The sequence below is a fragment of the Aythya ferina genome, assembly GCF_964211825.1.
Source record: "Aythya ferina genome assembly, chromosome: 1".
Classification (NCBI taxonomy): Eukaryota; Metazoa; Chordata; class Aves; order Anseriformes; family Anatidae; genus Aythya; species Aythya ferina.
In genome coordinates, this window is record NC_140296.1 from 28,864,442 (window position 1) to 28,881,380 (window position 16,939).

The 16,939-nt window shown below is 40.3% G+C and overlaps 1 protein-coding gene across 1 annotated transcript in view; it reads left to right on the forward strand.

Annotated features, from left to right (window-relative positions):
• KPNA3 (karyopherin subunit alpha 3) overlaps window positions 1-13,211 on the forward strand; it is a 50,539-nt gene extending 37,328 nt beyond the window's left edge. The window contains exons 11-17 of the mRNA XM_084505117.1: window positions 2,981-3,112; window positions 4,294-4,422; window positions 6,181-6,285; window positions 6,421-6,492; window positions 6,615-6,777; window positions 7,847-7,941; window positions 10,450-13,211. Coding sequence (XP_084361243.1) covers window positions 2,981-3,112; window positions 4,294-4,422; window positions 6,181-6,285; window positions 6,421-6,492; window positions 6,615-6,777; window positions 7,847-7,941; window positions 10,450-10,548 — 795 coding nt within the window. The 3' untranslated portion in view covers window positions 10,549-13,211. The remainder of the gene's footprint in view (window positions 1-2,980; window positions 3,113-4,293; window positions 4,423-6,180; window positions 6,286-6,420; window positions 6,493-6,614; window positions 6,778-7,846; window positions 7,942-10,449) is intronic.
• Window positions 13,212-16,939: the final 3,728 nt, after the last annotated feature.

Here is a 16,939-nt window from a genome sequence, read left to right on the forward strand (position 1 = left end):
TCTTTTCTCTTAAGAGAAAATGCTCTAAGATTTCGTTGGTCGTAACTTGTTTTTGTGTTAATTTACATATACTTAAGCAGTAAACGGACAATTAAATACTAAGATTAATATCACTAGCCATTCAGAGCATGAAAAATGAAGTGCAAGCACCATTCTTAAAATATTTTTTTCTAAAAGGTTTACATTTACGTTAGAAATTACATTTAAAAAAATTCTATTTTGCAGAATTGAGCACTGAAAATTTAGAGTTGTGATCTTTACTGTTGACTTTACGTAATTCTGCCCCGATTTGTAATTTTGCATAGCTGATATATAATACATGTGTGCAAAGATATGTGTAATTCTATGTATTAGTTGAATCAAACACTGTAATTATATGGGTAATTCTGATTTTTACAGCCTGTTGGGTGCCTGAATTTGCAACCTGTTTAGCTAAAGAAATCACATGTAAAAATACATTTAAATAAGCATCAATCAGCTATTGTTTTGTGGCACCTTTGACAACTTCACTTCAGATTTTTAATGCTAAACCTTCAGTACTTCCCACATTCCTGAGCCATGGTTTTACATACATTTTCAAAGTAAAGTCCTAGAGAGCTGAGCTTACCTCCTGAGGTCTTACATTATGACTTCAGGAACCAGGATCTGTGTAACTAAGGGTTACTGAGCTGCTTTTCTACTCCTCCTCCTGTCAGGACTTTGTAATGTCTTGGACTGTTGCTCCCTGTAGTGACCTCCAAATTAGGGAAGCAGAAATTGAACCCTTGCGTTGGGTCTGGGGGTAGGACAGAAGGTTGGTGGAGATGTCTGATGATCTGAGGTAGTGGTGTTTCTGCTGCTTTTCTAATGGTGTAGTGGGCATGGCTCCACAACTATTTGCCAACAGTTTAATTTGGGATTTTGCCAGAGTTTTCCCAGTGTAATATGAGTGGGAGACAGCACATGGTGACTTTGCAATTCGTGATTTGGACAAACCTGAATGGAAACTCGTAGTAAAACCAAAATACATCTAACCTATAGGCTTTTTTTTTTTTTTCCTGCCAAATTTGAAAGCTTTTTGCAAGCAATGGTTGTGTGAGAGCTTCTTAACTTAGATATGAGACTATGTGATGCCAGGTTTTGACTGATCTCAATTAGGGTGCCCATCTTTTTGACCTCGAGGGTCAGGTGCTAGTTTGGAGGTACCACTGTGGTCCCAGCCTCCCAGTACTGGAGCAGCAAACCTATCTTTGGCGATGAGGCAGTGATGCAGGTAGGTCAGCCAACAGTACCGTGAGCACTTCTGGCGGCTGCTGCTCTCGTCACCAACAGGGCTGTGGGGCAGCAAACTGGTGAGGCACCATCTCTCACTGCTTCTGCTGCGATACCGGCTCCACTGCAGCACGTTCTGCTGTCCCCGTGGCGTTAGTGGGTGAGGGCAGCAGCAGGCTGTGTCAGGAGAGTTAGGTCTGTGCTGTCTGGTCCCTGGAAATTGGTGGAAACAGCCTGTGGGACAGGACTTTACAGTTCTTCCGTATCTCCAGTACTATTTAGGTGTCTTAACAGCTGGAAAGTTTGTATGGGTATCTGTTTTAATAGTAGCAGGTGCCTTTATGGAAATAGCAGGTGAGGTTTCTTCAATTAAGTTGTCAGGGAGGAGAAGCCAACTCCCAGGTTGCTATTTGGGTGCAAGTTGAGCCATTCCCATTTGAAGCTCCCTTAAATCTCAGTGAGCTGGGTCGCTGGCTCCTTTTTGCTTACCATGGAGCACTCAGCCTGGGCACAAGCTCTGCCTGCAAAGCCTTTCAAACACAAGTTCAGACCATCTGATCTCAGAATATAAATAAGATGCTTAGATTTGGAGCCTGTTGCTCTAAGGTCTTCTTAGTAAATCAGATGGGAGCCACGTCAAAAAGGTGTTTCCGTTCACAGAATGTAAAAGGTGCCTTAGCACGCAGAAAATAGGGGGAGAGTAGGCTAATTCTGCTCTTAATTTAGGCACTTGACTTAGGTGCAATGAATTCAGGCCTTAGTCTCCATTAATACTAAACTGCCTTGCTTTAGTTAGCAGTGGACATTTACTTAGAAATGCAGAGGTCCAGATACCTTAACAGATGATGTCCTCAGTGGGGTCCAGATTTCTCTTCCTAACATCATCTCTAAGTGATGGGATATTACCACTCTTTCTGCTAGCTTTGTTCCTGCTTCAAATACAACCCTTAAAATAACTTGTAACTTTTGTACCTTTCCTTTCCTTTTTTTTTTTTTTTGAGGGCTCTCAAGCGAGCCTTATCAAGTCATCCATGACGTAGTCATTACTTTTAAGATACTGAGAGTGCCCTGCATGATGGCCATTCCTTTGTGTTTTTTCCCTTTGCTTGAACAGTTGCCACCTTACAATAGCTGTTACTCCTTTAGCTGGTGTAAGAAATTCTTTCCTTTGCTGCGGATTTTAATCTGGATATGAAGGCCAAAGAGGATACGTCGAGGACAGTTTGCAGTTTAACTTCAAAACTGCACTGTGGGTCAGAAATGTTAAAGTGTGGATAGATGGATTGCATACTGTGGGAATTTAGGTATTCTAAACAGAACATCTAACAGATTAGGGCAGGGCTGGCTCAGTGTTGTCTTCAGAAAGTTACTAGCAGTTACTTACCTGAGCAGGTCATCTATCTGTGAAATGCAAATCAAGCCAAAAAATTTACCTCTGTCAGGTGATACGTGCTGTAATTTTATGCACCAAAACGTGGTGTTTAATTAAAAAAAAAAAAAAAAAAAAAGAGGACATAGAAATGATTTTCATGGTACAGATGGCCCCAGTTATCATAGGTGTACCTAACAATTTAAAATTCTGCAAATTAGGTTACATTATTGTATTTTCGTTTTTCCTGTAACTGAATTGCATGCTCCTTTTTTACCCAGATGTGTGCAATGTTGTTTGCTAAATTAAGACTCGGATCTTGCTGTTCAATCTATAATCCATGTTCTTTCCAACTTGTAGATTCTTGTGGACACCGTTTGGGCTCTGTCCTACTTAACAGACGGTGGTAACGAGCAGATACAAATGGTGATTGATTCAGGAGTTGTACCTTTCCTAGTTCCCCTTCTGAGTCATCAGGAGGTTAAAGTTCAAGTAAGTCTGCTTCAGTGTCTTTGCAAAGTCCTTTGTAACCTATTTGCTTTAAAAAATGTGCTTCCGAGTATTTATTTGTTAGTGGTGTTCTGAGATGAGCATTTATAGCTACATTTGTTGTCGGTTAACTGAACAAAAATGTTACCTACGCTAAGGAAAAAAGATCACTTAAAATTATATTCAAGTTGTTTTGAGATTCCTTTGATTTTGTTAGTAACAGGTTAAACATTAACTTCCACTGGATGATTACCAGGGGTACATTCCTTTTGTTCTCCTAAAATATTTAATGACAATGGGTTTTACATTTTCCAAATTCTATATACTCTTTTTTTCTGTTGCTGCATGTATGATTGCAGCTTCTGAATAGCTCATGGAAATCAGCCATGATTTTTGAGACTTGCTGAATGTTAAAATATTTGCAGATTCTCAGTCCTTTTAGTAGAGTAAATTTCTGGTTATCTACAAAAGGTAGGGTAACTGACCTTGTTTGATTAATTTCAAAAACAAAGGGAAACTTGAAGTTAGTTAATATGTCCTTGATTTTTATAAACTAACCATTGGAATGTGGAAGGTTTGTTTTTTTTCCTATGTCTGTGCATTTGTCATGTTTGTTTAGTTTGGACTTTGGATGAGACTTGGCTGTCTTGAAATTTGTCAGGCCAGTTCATTTGATGAAAACAAGTCCCTCCAGTATTCTGTCACTTATGAAGCACTTAATAACTAATACAGAAGAGTATAAAGTACATTTCTGAAAGTCAAGTAAGAGTCGATAAGAATAAAAGTAGTCCTTTTTTTTTTTTTTATTAAATATTGCAGTGGAGACCTGAATGGAAAAGTAAGCAATATTGGCAGACGTAGTCAAGAGCTAGATACATTTGTTGTAAATCAGAGCAGATACACAATGAATTATTTTATTGTTTTAATACCCTTTTACTTTCTGGTGTTTACACTTTTGGATTTGAGCTGCACTACATCTATTGAGTAAAATTCTGTACTGTGTGTTTCTGTTCTGGTGGAACAGCACCCTTTTTAGAGTGTAGCTTGGAGGCTGAAGTGCTAAATTGTGTTTTGCAAAGTGTTTTTGTCGAGACATTTTAAAATGATCTTTGTTTTAGCATAAGTAACAGCAACGTCTTTAACATGCTTTTTTTTTTTTTTTCCTTCCCACTTTGGATATTCAGACAGCAGCACTGAGAGCAGTAGGCAACATAGTAACTGGTACTGATGAACAGACACAAGTTGTTCTCAATTGTGATGTTTTGTCTTACTTCCCAAACCTCCTGACGCATCCAAAAGAGAAGATAAACAAGGTATATTATGATCTGCTTCTCCCTAACTTAATCTTGTTGCTTAAAAAGTAGAACAGTAGTCTGCAGCGTGTTACAGAAGAACTTCTTATGGCTGTTATCTCTGGGATGTCAGCAATTCTGTATTGAGATGCAGCCTTTGAGGCTGGTGCTTAATTAGGGCTGAAGCCAACCAGGCATACGGGGGATCTGCGCATTGGTGTTGATGCCCAGCGCTTTTTGGGAGGCCTGATGGTTTTTGCTTGGAAGTGTGATACTTTTTTTTTTAGTTTGCTTGCAAAGTGAGTAATTGCTGAACTTGCATTAGGGTTTTTCATATGTAAGGATTGTTACTTTGGGTTGAGTCCAGTGAGATGGGTAAGATTGATCCAGTTTTTCCACTCAACAAAATTAAAGAAGCTTGATGAAGTAACACCTTTTTCGTAGCAGAGTTTTTTCTCTTGTATTGCCAGTCCTCACTTTCAAGGGAGTAGGGAATATCACTGCCCTTTTTTGAAAACTATCCCTGGGTTTCCTCTCCTTCCTTTTAACAGAGGGAACCTTGCTTCTGCAAAGGACTGGGTGGTGTAGGGAGAGTTAGAGGAAAGAATGTGATTAATGACCTCTTTTCCAGAACTGTAGTTGATGGTGTTTTTTGTTAATATTTTTTGTTAATCATCATGCCATCTTTCCCTGCAGAGATGGGGCTGGTTAAGGAGGAAGGTTTTTTTGTTTCTCTCGCCTTTTGTTTATCTTACACGACTTCCCTATTTTAGCTTACCACTGAGGGGAAATCTGTTAGAGAGGAATCTGTGTCTTCAGGGCCTGGCAACTGCCAAGAGCACTGAAGAAGTTAATCTTTGACAGTTCAAACTGCTGTGATTTGTTTCTGCCTGCGCTTCTAGCACTCAGGAAAGAACGAGAAATGCTAAGATTCAGTGCTTTTGAATGCCAAGAAATGAGCTATTATTGTATAAGGGGAGTGTATAAACACCTTTGAGTTTTTTGTTTTAATAAATGTTATGAGGAGCAAATAAAAGTCAGGTACATGTCCCTGAAAAAATGGAACCCATTGTTTTCTGCAGTACTTTGTAATCATCTCTTTGATGGCTTATTAAAATCTGGTTTTAGTATAGATTTTTTACAATGTTCTGAATTGTCTTAACAAGTATTCCCCATTGTAACCATGAATTTGTTGCTGCCATTAGATGTTATCTATGCTGAGGAACCGCCAGAAAGCAATAACTGCTGAGTAAGGTCTGGGGACTGAGAGTCCTGTCCTGTCTGATAATTAATGGGAAAACTCGAATGAGCTTTGTAAGTTCTACTTCGTGTTTCAGGAACAAAATGGGAGCTGGAAGCACAGAAAGCTACTACTGAGCTGTCAGGTCAAATATTAGAGGAGTCCCTTTTTATATTTTCTTTGCAAAACTGATTAAAATTTTAAAACACGACTGTGATTCCAGCAGCACAAAGTGAATGTAAGGTTTAAGTCAGCATTGCTCCCATTGTATGGAAACACTCCTTGTGTAAGTAATAATCTGGCCCAGTGAGTTAATCATATCAGTTTTGTATTGATCCCCTGCATGTTTGGCTTTCACAGTGCAGTAAAGGTTGTGCGCTGGAAGTGCTAGTGGGGAGGAAGCCTGGAGGCTGTGTTTAGAGATTGGTCATTGTACGAGTTGAGGTTTTGAGGTTGTTTTGTTCAGCTTGTTGTTTTTTTTTTTCATCTGTTGACTGTTTTTGAAAAGTGTTTTGCTTTTTTATTTTTTCCATTTTTAGGAAGCAGTTTGGTTCCTTTCCAATATCACAGCAGGAAACCAACAGCAAGTTCAGGCTGTAATAGATGCTGGTCTAATCCCTATGATCATACACCAGCTGGCTAAGGTCAGTCAAACTACCAGCTATGTGAGTTGTCATCCTCTTTTTATAAACCTGACATGCGGAGTCGGTGATTTTTAATAATAAGCTTGACAGATGTTTCCATGTGGATTTTAATGAGCGATTAATTTTATTCTTCAGGGGGACTTTGGAACACAAAAGGAAGCTGCTTGGGCAATTAGCAATTTGACAATAAGTGGGAGAAAAGATCAGGTACGTGTAGTAGGATTTCAGATTGTCCCGAAAACATTGTACGTGCAGCCATTTGTAAGAAGCAAAATGCTCAAAGCATTTTGGATGCTTTGTTCAAAGGATTTTTTTCCCCTATTATTTAGGTTGAATACCTTGTACAGCAAAACGTAATCCCGCCATTCTGCAATCTACTCTCAGTAAAGGATTCTCAAGTGGTACAGGTGGTGCTGGATGGTCTGAAAAACATCCTGATAATGGCTGGTGATGAGGCCAGCACAATAGCTGAAATTATAGAAGAGTGTGGAGGTAAGTGCTTTTTAGGCTTTTTAAAAAATTAATTTACTGAATTTTATTCTGTCTCCTGGCTGTTGTTGATGTTTAGTACAGCATTTTTGTGACCATGGGCTATTTAAATAAGCAAGCGAGACTTTTGCAATGAGAAAAATGACAGCCTTTCCTGTTTAGCTTGTTTTGGGGATGGTCATGTTGGAGGCAGTCAGTGGAGGAGCCTTCTCTGGCTTAGGTGTTCCTAGACGTAAATGAGAATTGTACTTCTTTTCATTTGGTTATTAGTTGGTTGTGTCGTAAAACACACTTCATGCTTTATTTTACTGCTTTGGAAGCAGATGTGAGGATCACAGTTCCAGTAAGACCAAAATAGGATGAGGAGTCAGGCTTTTGGATATTGCAGTCTTAGTATTTACTCAGTATTAACTAAGTGTTGCAAACTTAGTATTAACAAGCTACAAGCCTCCCTGTTTTCTCCAAGTTTTCCTTGTTTTTTTTCCCAGTTTCAGCCTACAATTTTAATTGATAGAGTAGCACTAAATGGAGGTTTGAGAACTTAGTGTATTGGAAACTTTTCCCTTGTGTATACCACATCCAGTCTGAAAAAGGGACTATAGTTTTAAGCTGCTCTTAGCATGAGACTTTGTTGCCTTATTGTTTAAAAATTGTATGCAACACACAAATAATACCACTTCCTTATTCATATATGCAGAAAGCACAATGACTGGGACAAAAGCTACATATTAGACAGCAGAAGTCTTACAAAAATAATAAAAAATTGAAAAGACAAACACAGAAGTACAGAGAATTTTATTTAAAAAGAGAGAAGATTCCCTTGTCCTGTGTTCATAAAATGGGATGTTCCATGGCATGCAAAGGTTCACAACCTTTTTTTTTTTTTTTTTTAATCTTGGAGACAAAGATAGCTATTGTGGAGATAATACTTGGAAACTGAGCTCCATCTTTTTTATTATGTTTCTGTAGTAATCTCTCATGGTTTTTCTTGTTCTCTTTTTTTTTTTTTTCAAAAAGTAGTTAGTTACTCACTTTAGTTTAAACTTTAAATTCTCCCTTTCCTTTTATCCAGGGCTAGAGAAAATTGAAGCCTTGCAACAGCATGAGAACGAAGACATTTATAAACTAGCATTTGAAATCATAGATCAGTATTTCTCTGGTGATGATGTAAGTATGCTAAGGATTGAAAAGCGTATGTGTTGTTATCTGTTACTGTAAGTACGTTGCCACTGTTGCTCAGTTCCAGTTCTTGTGATAATAGGTTGGCCATGAGGTCAATTTTCCTGTTCCTTTTTCAGTTCACCTTCCCTTAATTGAAAGTCTTTGAAGAGTTTCTCGATACCAAGAACTTTCTGTAGCAACATTAAGATGACTGATCTCATTTTACTTGAACACGTTGATTGATGCTGACCTAATGTTATATTGACATGTACATTGACATGTAATTACTTGTGATTAGAGTCAAAACAGTTCTCTGGCTCTTCTGCTTTACTTTCTCATACATCAATCTTAAAGATGGGGGAGCAGATCCTTAATTTCAGATAGGTTACTGTATTTTAGCTCTGTAATTGCTCAGTCTGGATTCTGCATTGAAAAGAGTCATTAAAACCAGAAAACTCTCTGCAGCTGATTGATCTAGACCATCAGATATTTTCTTGCATCCCGAGTAGACATTTTGACAGTTTGGTTTCCAGCTCTTCCTGCTGCTGGCTGCTTGTGAGTTGAGTGCCTCAGAAACACTTCAGCAAATAATTTGAGGAGGACTAATGGTTGCCTTTTCTAGGCCTTCTAGGGTGTTTGCACTTCTGCAGCCTGCCAGTACTGATGTCTTCAGTTCTTTTGGCTAACAAGCCTCATAAATTGAACTCTTCAGATATCAGCTCTCATTTTATGACTTCCTAATTTTCCATTTATGGTCCCATCGTGGCAGCTGTGAGGTTAGTCACCAAAAGTTAAGATCTGTGCAAAGTTCCCTATGCTTTTAATGATTCTGTGGGCAGTGTCTAATAATCTCCATAACGGTTCTGAGACTTCCGTAGTTAACTGAAGAGCACAGTCTGGTTGGTGTGGGTGGAAAAATACCCCTTGTTGAGGTTAGTACTCCCTTTTGTACATTTACTTTTTACATAAACTGATGGGATTTAGTCTGTGCCTAATTGGCTGAATTTACCTCCTTTACTTGGGAGCGAGACTTTACTTCAGATTCTTGCCTATACTGGTAGTACGTGTCCTGGAGTTTCTGAAACTTAACTAGGAATCGTACACATTCCGTAATTGGCAAATTGGAAGTAAAACACAACAACAAAGAAATTTTGAGGCAGTAACTGTAAGTGGCAAAATTAACCCTTGTAAGTTTAGTACCAAGGCAAACAAACAAGAAAAAATAATAATGAAATGAAGTCCAAATTGCCCTAAGGAGACAGGAGTGGTTATGTTTGCCTGCTTGGTAGTGTTAAGCTTGACTGCCCAGGAGTATTCCTGCCTTCTGTCACTTCAGGAGCTTTCAAGTTTCTGTGTTCTCCTAAGATGCTGCTGGTCACTAGATATTCACCCCTTCGTTGTTAATCCCATCTGCTCCTTCGCTGAGTGAGCCCTGTGAAGTGCACAGGCAGTTGGCAGGTACTTTAGGACCAGCACTGATAGCTTCCTGACTTTTATTTGTTGCATTAAAGATATGAAAACTTCGGTAACATTACTTTGCAGTACCCCTCCAGAAGACAGAAGTGCTAATTTAGCAACTCACAGACATTTGCAAAGCATTCTGAAACCGGATTCAATCTTCATTTAGTAGTGACATGCCCTAGCCTTCCTCCTGCGAATTGTTGCTGTCCCCAGATGCCTTCATCCCTCCTTGCAATTTAGGTGTTAAGTCTCCCAAAGTAAAAAGAAACATAAAGATTTGAGGTGAGTCAGTCCTGAAGGCTGCACTACTCCAGTGACAGACCTCAGAAACCTCTTCAGACCCCACAAGGGCTCTTACGTGCTTCCAAAATGACGCACACTTTGAACCAGGTAGGGGTTGAAGCTGTGCATGTTGAGGGTACTGCCAGTGGTACTTCTGGTTTCTAGAGGCAGTGAATGCTTAAATCCTCACAGCTCTGAGGAAGTTGGATAAAGTTGGATGCAGATGCCTTTCGTTCTGTATTCACAAAGTATTTTTGGTTTAAAAATATTTCAGATTGCACTTACGGGAATTACGTAAAACTGCTGTGAAATGAGTTATTCTAAATCCTTCAGATCCTAATAGGAGATGCCAATTATTCTGTTAAGCTTTATACAAGTCTTCCTATCAGCTGCTAATAAAAATTTTCGTGTTGCAATAAATGGGAGAAAGCACAAAACTAATTTTGGAATTTACATCTAGTGATCAGCCAACTGAAGAAGTGCTGGAAATTGGCGTTGAAAATTAAATTGCACGGCTAAAATAGCAACAGCTTTGACTGAGCAGCAACCCAGTCTCTAGCCCTGTTGATTTTCTGTTTCCCCAGTGGTATTAGAACAGAGTTGATGTGTTGATCTTTTTAAACAAAGCTGAGGAATTGAATTGAAAAAAATAATCTAATTTTATTGCAATAATACCTTAATAAATAGGCGAACGTTTGAGAATCTCGCTTACGTGTACTGGATTGTGCAGGGAATCGGCCTCTGATGCATTTGTGTTGCTTTATTTCGCAGATCGATGAAGATCCCAGCCTCATTCCTGAAGCCACTCAAGGAGGTACTTACAATTTCGACCCAACGGCCAACCTTCAAACAAAAGAATTTAATTTTTAAGTTGAAAAAAGTGCAGCTTCTCTGTCCCACACCAGTATGAAGCACCACCAGATGGCTACCAAGTGAAGAAACAAAAGGCTCCAAGACACACATGCCTCTTCGTTTTGATGCTTCTAAAGCAAGCCATGTATCGGTCACTTTGCAGTTGCCAAACATCACTATCACATGGACTGTAAATGCATATGCATGATCTCTTAAACTGTTTCAGAATTCTTTTTAACAGTCCCAACTACCTTTTTTTGCCTTTTTCCTGGTGCCACATGCTGACAACCGCAATCTGCAGTTTTGTTAAGAATATTCCATAGTGGTGGCACATTGGCTTTCCACGGAAAAGTAGCTTCTTTGGAAAATGGTGCGCTGTGGATCAAGACACTTTGGTATGATGCGTACATTTTGGAAGACTTTACAGGGGCCCAGTTTGCTCTGAGCCTCCATCATCGTCCTCCACAAACATATTTTCATATACTTTATGTGGAAGAATAGATTAAAAAATGCAAGCCAAATGAATTTCATTGGTGAAACTGAAATAAAAGTAACTTAAAAAAAAAAAAAACAAAAACAAAAACAAACACTTGGCAATTGATTAAACACTTAAGTTTAAAGCAAACAAAAAAACTACTTCATCTATCAGTAATTGATGTGTGTTCATTAACTGCCTCAGAAACCAGGGTTGGAGAAAGAACTGTAGATTTGGACTGGTAAAGCTTTGCCATTATACCTAATTTTTGAGAACAGCGAGCCCTATTTGACCACTCACTTCAGCCTGTGTGTTCCTGCTGTTTTGAAGTAATCAAATGCTGTGCATGGTATTTTACCTGAGCTACAAACCTGTTATGGACTTGAACTTCTGTTTAAGCTGAAAGCAAGAATCCCAGACTGTAGAAAAAAAAAAAATCTGTCCAAAAATGTATTAGTTAAAAAAGAATCTTGCTTTCAACTTTCAGTAGTCAATATATTTTGTTTTAAATTGATAATTGGATATGGTTGATTTATATTGGGTTTAAACTGTGGAGCTTTCATGTTTACTGTAATTTAGTCTTAAACTATTTTTTACTTAGTAACCAGTGCTTATGATGATGTGGTTGGCAACAAACCAGCAACTACTTAGAAGCGTCATAAAAGCTTCATTCTTGGAGTATTGGAAGAGTAACTCAGAAATTAGTCTCAAATCTTATTCACACGATTACAAAAGATGCAAACTGGTTGATGTGTGAGGCTGGATGGAAGCTGCCATGATTCAGCATAAACCCGATGTGCAGCGCACATTAAATAACTTTACGTGAGGTATGTGAGGTCATTGCTTTCGGAAAATCGCCTGACCCAGTCATTTTCAAAGGGATTTTGGTATTGCTGGAGCGGAGATCGATCCTTGTGAAATTCTGTAAGCTATCACACAAACTGGTTTTGTTGCTGTTGTTTACTGGGTGTAATTTCCCAATGCATTGATGTGAAGGGATAGAAAAATCTAAACTAATTTAGTTATTGGATGTGGGTTGTATTTACTGTGATGAAGATAAGGACAGATGCCATCAGAGCTTTGTGGATCAGCTGTTTTTCCACTGATGAACAACGCATAGCAGGTGTGCATTCATTAAATATATATCTGCCAAGGTGGAGCCACTTTAAAGAGCGAGTTGTCTTGTATCTTAACTTGATACAAGCGTATGTTTAAACTGCAAGATTTTTACTTGCTAGATAATCTGTTTTAATATAGTGGTTTGGCCTCTGATTATTTATAGGTTTTATAAATTTTAGAATCAATTTCTCTTTAAGGTGGCTCAGATTTTTCAACTCTTGTGCACATAAAATTGAGTTGAAGTTCATTGTGCCTTTTTTCTTTTCCCAAAAGTTGAGTTGAAGCTTCATATGGTAACTGCATCCTATTCACACACTATAGTCTAAAATCTTGAAACTGTGTGGTGTTCGCTAAAAAAACTAAACAATAAAAAGTCAAAGTTAGGTAAGGTCACAAAGTTCTTGTGAAATTAGAGTTCCAGCAGGTGTTATTGTGAACAAATATTTCCCCTCCTGACTCGATTTAGTTTCCCTATATGCCATATAGAACGACGGTTACCCCGTTCAGCCTGCACTCATTACTATCCTGCAGATTACGTACAAATTGATATTAAAACAACAGTTTTCCACTACTGTGAAGATCGGATCTTTTTCTTGCACTCAATGCATTACATTAAAAGTGAACATCGGAGAACTGAGGTAAAGCAAGACAAAGCGTTCACTCAGTTCTTTCTGTTGTGACCTTATCAGCTTTTGATTGGGATTGCACCATTTCATAGTTAATAAAGGAAACAAAGTATATTGCTGCACTTTTACGTTTTCAGAACAGTGTTTAAAATTGCATTGTTTTTATTATTTTTTTAAACTATCAGTTAAAATAGACTAAAACGTTCTTTCAAAGAGGCATCTAAATGTGTTCCTAATTTTGTATATGGGCTTAGGTTTTGTAACCAATAAAAAGCTGCTATCAAATACTATTAAAAAAAATTCAAGAACTTATTTTGAAAATTATGAAACTGCTTAGTCTTCACCGATCTCGACTTAGGGGTTTTTGTCTTTGACTAGATTTTAGTTAGCAGAACTCCGCCTCAAAGTTTGACCTATGTTACAAGAATGAATAAAGTAAGCTAACGCAGTCATCTCTGAAACGTTGGGTACTGTTCTACTACGGAGTTTTATATGTTTCTTTTAGGGAAATGTTTCCCAAACGTGTACGGGAGGCCGTGGTAAGTGGGCTGCAGCCATTCTGCACAGCTATACGTGAAGGAGTGACTTCTGGTAGAGGCGTGGAGTGCACCATGGCATCAGGGAGCTCCAGAAACGTGTTTTCCAGGTCCCGGTGCTGGTCTGGCTGCTGATACCACACTAGTTTTATAATCAGGTGGGCACTGCTCCTTGGTCTGCACCAAGACCAGCCCTAGGCAGGAGGCTGACGTCCCCGTGGCTCTCCGTGGGCAGGACGGATGGCTGGCAGCGTCCCTGACCTCTTTGGGGTTCCATTGGAGTGGGTTGGAGATTGGATCTGCATTGCCCAGTGGGTGAATGTAGATGAATTACCCAGTTTCGCTTCTGTTCAGACATGTAGGACAACAAATCAAACCATTAGAAAGCACTTTTCAAGAAGAAAAGGGGGGAAAATAGAAAACAAATGAGAATTCAGGAGCTAGAGCAGCTGGGACCAAACGCTTCCATTTTCACAATTTTGGCTTAACATTGATGCTGTCCTGTCCTAAATCCATCCTGAGCAGCCTACATGTTGACAGAGGAACGTAGGGTGGGTTTTTTTTCCTACCTGAGTTTTAAAAAGCGTTAGGGACATTGCAGCATTGTGCATCATACTTCAGAACATCATCGGTTTTGTGTTTTAAACTGAAGGCTAAAGAAAAGTTCGTCTTTACAGCTCTCTGCCTTCATCCGTCAGTCCCGATGATCCCCATATAAATTACCTGTATGTGAAGGAGAAGTGAAGTGCTGTGTATTTATATATTACATATGTTACAGTGTTATAAACCACAGTGAGGTCTGGCCCCGTCCCTGTCACCGTGAAACAAGTATTCAGAATTAGTTCTCTAGGAACAGCCCCTGTGCCCTTGGGTTTGTTGTTTGGGGCATCTCAGGGCATGAATTTGTGTTGGGGGAGTCCTTGGAGGGCTTGTCAAATTCTCAAGTTTACATCAAGCACCTCCAAATATTCCCCAGTTTTTGTCAATATATATATTAAAAAAAAAAAAAAGAGGAAAAAAAAAGTGGTCTTCCAGTTCCTTTATCCCTCAGCCCCAGTAATCTCCACATGCCATGGCCCCGATGAAATGAGCCAACGTGGTTTCAGGTTGGACCTTGCTGACAGCAGCATGAGCCCAAACGTCCACGTGCGCTGTTTTGCAGGGCTATCGGTACCCAGGGAGGACTTTTGGGGAGAACTCAGCCCCAGCTCTGCGCTCATATTATAAAACCTGATGGAAAGGGGAGAAATCTCTCCTTGCAGTTTTCACACCTTTAGCTGTATTTGGTATTTTAGCCAACTTCTGAGCTCTTGAAATACTGCAGGAGTTCCTCTCGCTTAACCAGTTGCATTTTTGATGATAATGTAAAGGAAAAAAAAAAAAAAAAAGCTATTTGGCACTTAACGATGGGAGAGAAAAATCTGAAAATGCAAATCCTACAGGCTTCAAAACCGAAGGTTGTTAAATTCTGGGTTTATTCTTGGCATAAACCTGTGGGTTGCTTCCCAAACCTGACACTTGCTGCTGATGTCCTTGCTCTGGAGCTCCCTGTGGTGCAGCGCAGGGCCCCAGCACCAAGACACCACCTTATAAAGAGCCCGGAGCTTGCCTGAAGGTTCATCAGCCTCACGACGGCCCTGCAGGGATCGTGGTGGTTATCAGCACAGCTCCTGGGGGACATCTCCGGCTTTCCAGCACCGCCAGCTCTGCTGGAAAACATCTTTCCCACCAGCTGGGTAAAGAACAAACTCCCACAGGAGCCACGTCCTCCCCTAAAGCTCTTTACTTTCTCAGACCTGGTGTTGAAAGGAAGGGTTGGATGGGGTTTTGGGCAACCTGATCCGGTTTAAAAATCAAAATCATAGACTCTGTATAAATAAACTGGAATCCAGGCAGGATGGGACAAAACCAAAACACGTGGACTTCTTCATTTCCTTGACTCCATCATTGATACCTTCAACGAGGCAGCCTGTTTTCATTGCTGTTGTTTCACAGCTGAGCTTTCCTGCACTGCCCTTGGGTTTTAGGGTTTTGGGGTGTGTTTTTTCTTCTGGATGTATTATTTATTTTATTCCTTTACCACTTTTTCATTCTTAAAAGGTTGATGTTGCTTTTATAGCAGTACTTGCACTATATGCAGTCCCGAACCCCACACCAAGTATGTTCTTGGAGGCCTTTCCCTTGAGGGTGTTTTCTTTCCTGGGGCCCATCACCTTCAAGGAGACAGCAATGAGCTCTGTGAACTTCCACCACCAAAATGGAATAGCAATCATTTAATTAGGATAAATCTGCTACGAAGAAGACGACGGCAACCGTTCCAGGCTCTGGTGTGACACATCCACAGCCCCCAGAGGTGTCTTGAAGAGCTTGGTGGCACCGTAGACGTTGTCCCCATCTCTTCCAGGGCAGCTCTGGAGGCTCAGGACCCATGCTTGCAGCCCCAAATCTGCTTTTTGCTGGTGATGGTCCTGGGGTCGTGGCATGGACCTGGGCACCCTGCTCGAGCAGGGGTTGGACCAGATGTCCTCCAGAGGTCCCTTTGGACCTCAACCATTCTCTGGTTCTGGGATGGGTCCCACCTTGTCTTGCAGAAACAGGAACATCTGACACATTCTGCCTCCCCGTTAACCTCCCACCCAAACCAGGGAGCGATGCTTTCTCCACTTTTGTGGATGCTCAACCCTTCCAACTAGTCTCAGTGCTGCGCTCCTCCTCCACCCTCGAATGGCTTTTTTTGGGAGATCTGATGGGTTTCCCAGTCACTGGATGCTGGGACCCCTTCTGCAGATTGCCTGATGGGAAGCATCACGACCAAGTCCATCCTCCAAGCGGCTTTTGCTTGGTTTCTCCTCCATTTTCAAGGTCTTTGGTCTCATAATTTCTGCTCTCTGCCTCAGGTCTGTTTTGCTTTCCCAAGCCTGGCTTTCTCTGCAAATCCATCCCTAGTGCTGCTCAAGCAGAGAGCTCGTGAAGAGCAACAATGTCTGCAAAACAAGGACAAAGCTTGTGATATAGGCAACATTTGCTCCTGAAGGCAATGAAAATGATTAGTTGTGAAGCGTGTATCTTTCTCCATGAGCAGAACAAGCCCTTGAGTCAGTCTGTTGGCTGAGAAGAAGTGGTACATGACAGAAAAATGCTCTCAAAGCAATGCCGTGGCTGTTAGACCTGCTCCTGCTTGGGACGTGAGGGTCCCGGCCTGCCCTGGGGTGGTGTTTTTCTTCCCGAGGAAACTTCCCGTTTGGTCTTTCCAAAGAGATTTTCCCCCATTATGAAACTTGGCTTGGGACTGCACGGCTTTGTCCTCTCACTGCAGAAACTGGTGGCTTCGTGACCCTGGCATGACGGTGCTTTGGTTATAAAAAAAAAAAAGTGAATTTAAGAATAGTTCATCAGCCGTGTGAACTTCAGGGAAGTTATTTCTCATAGCAATTATCAGACAAGAGGTCGATCATGGTTTAAATGCCATGATCAGGCATCAGGAAGAAGATTAGAGGAGAGCCAATTAATTAATCCTTGTAAATGCCAGAGTGTTTTTAACCATAGTTGTCATTTGCAGTGATCGCAGTTGCATGGCTGTTTTCAATGCCACTTGGCAGCGGTGTTAGCATTTTCAAGAGGTGGTGGCACATGTGGTTTCACCCCCTGTTCGT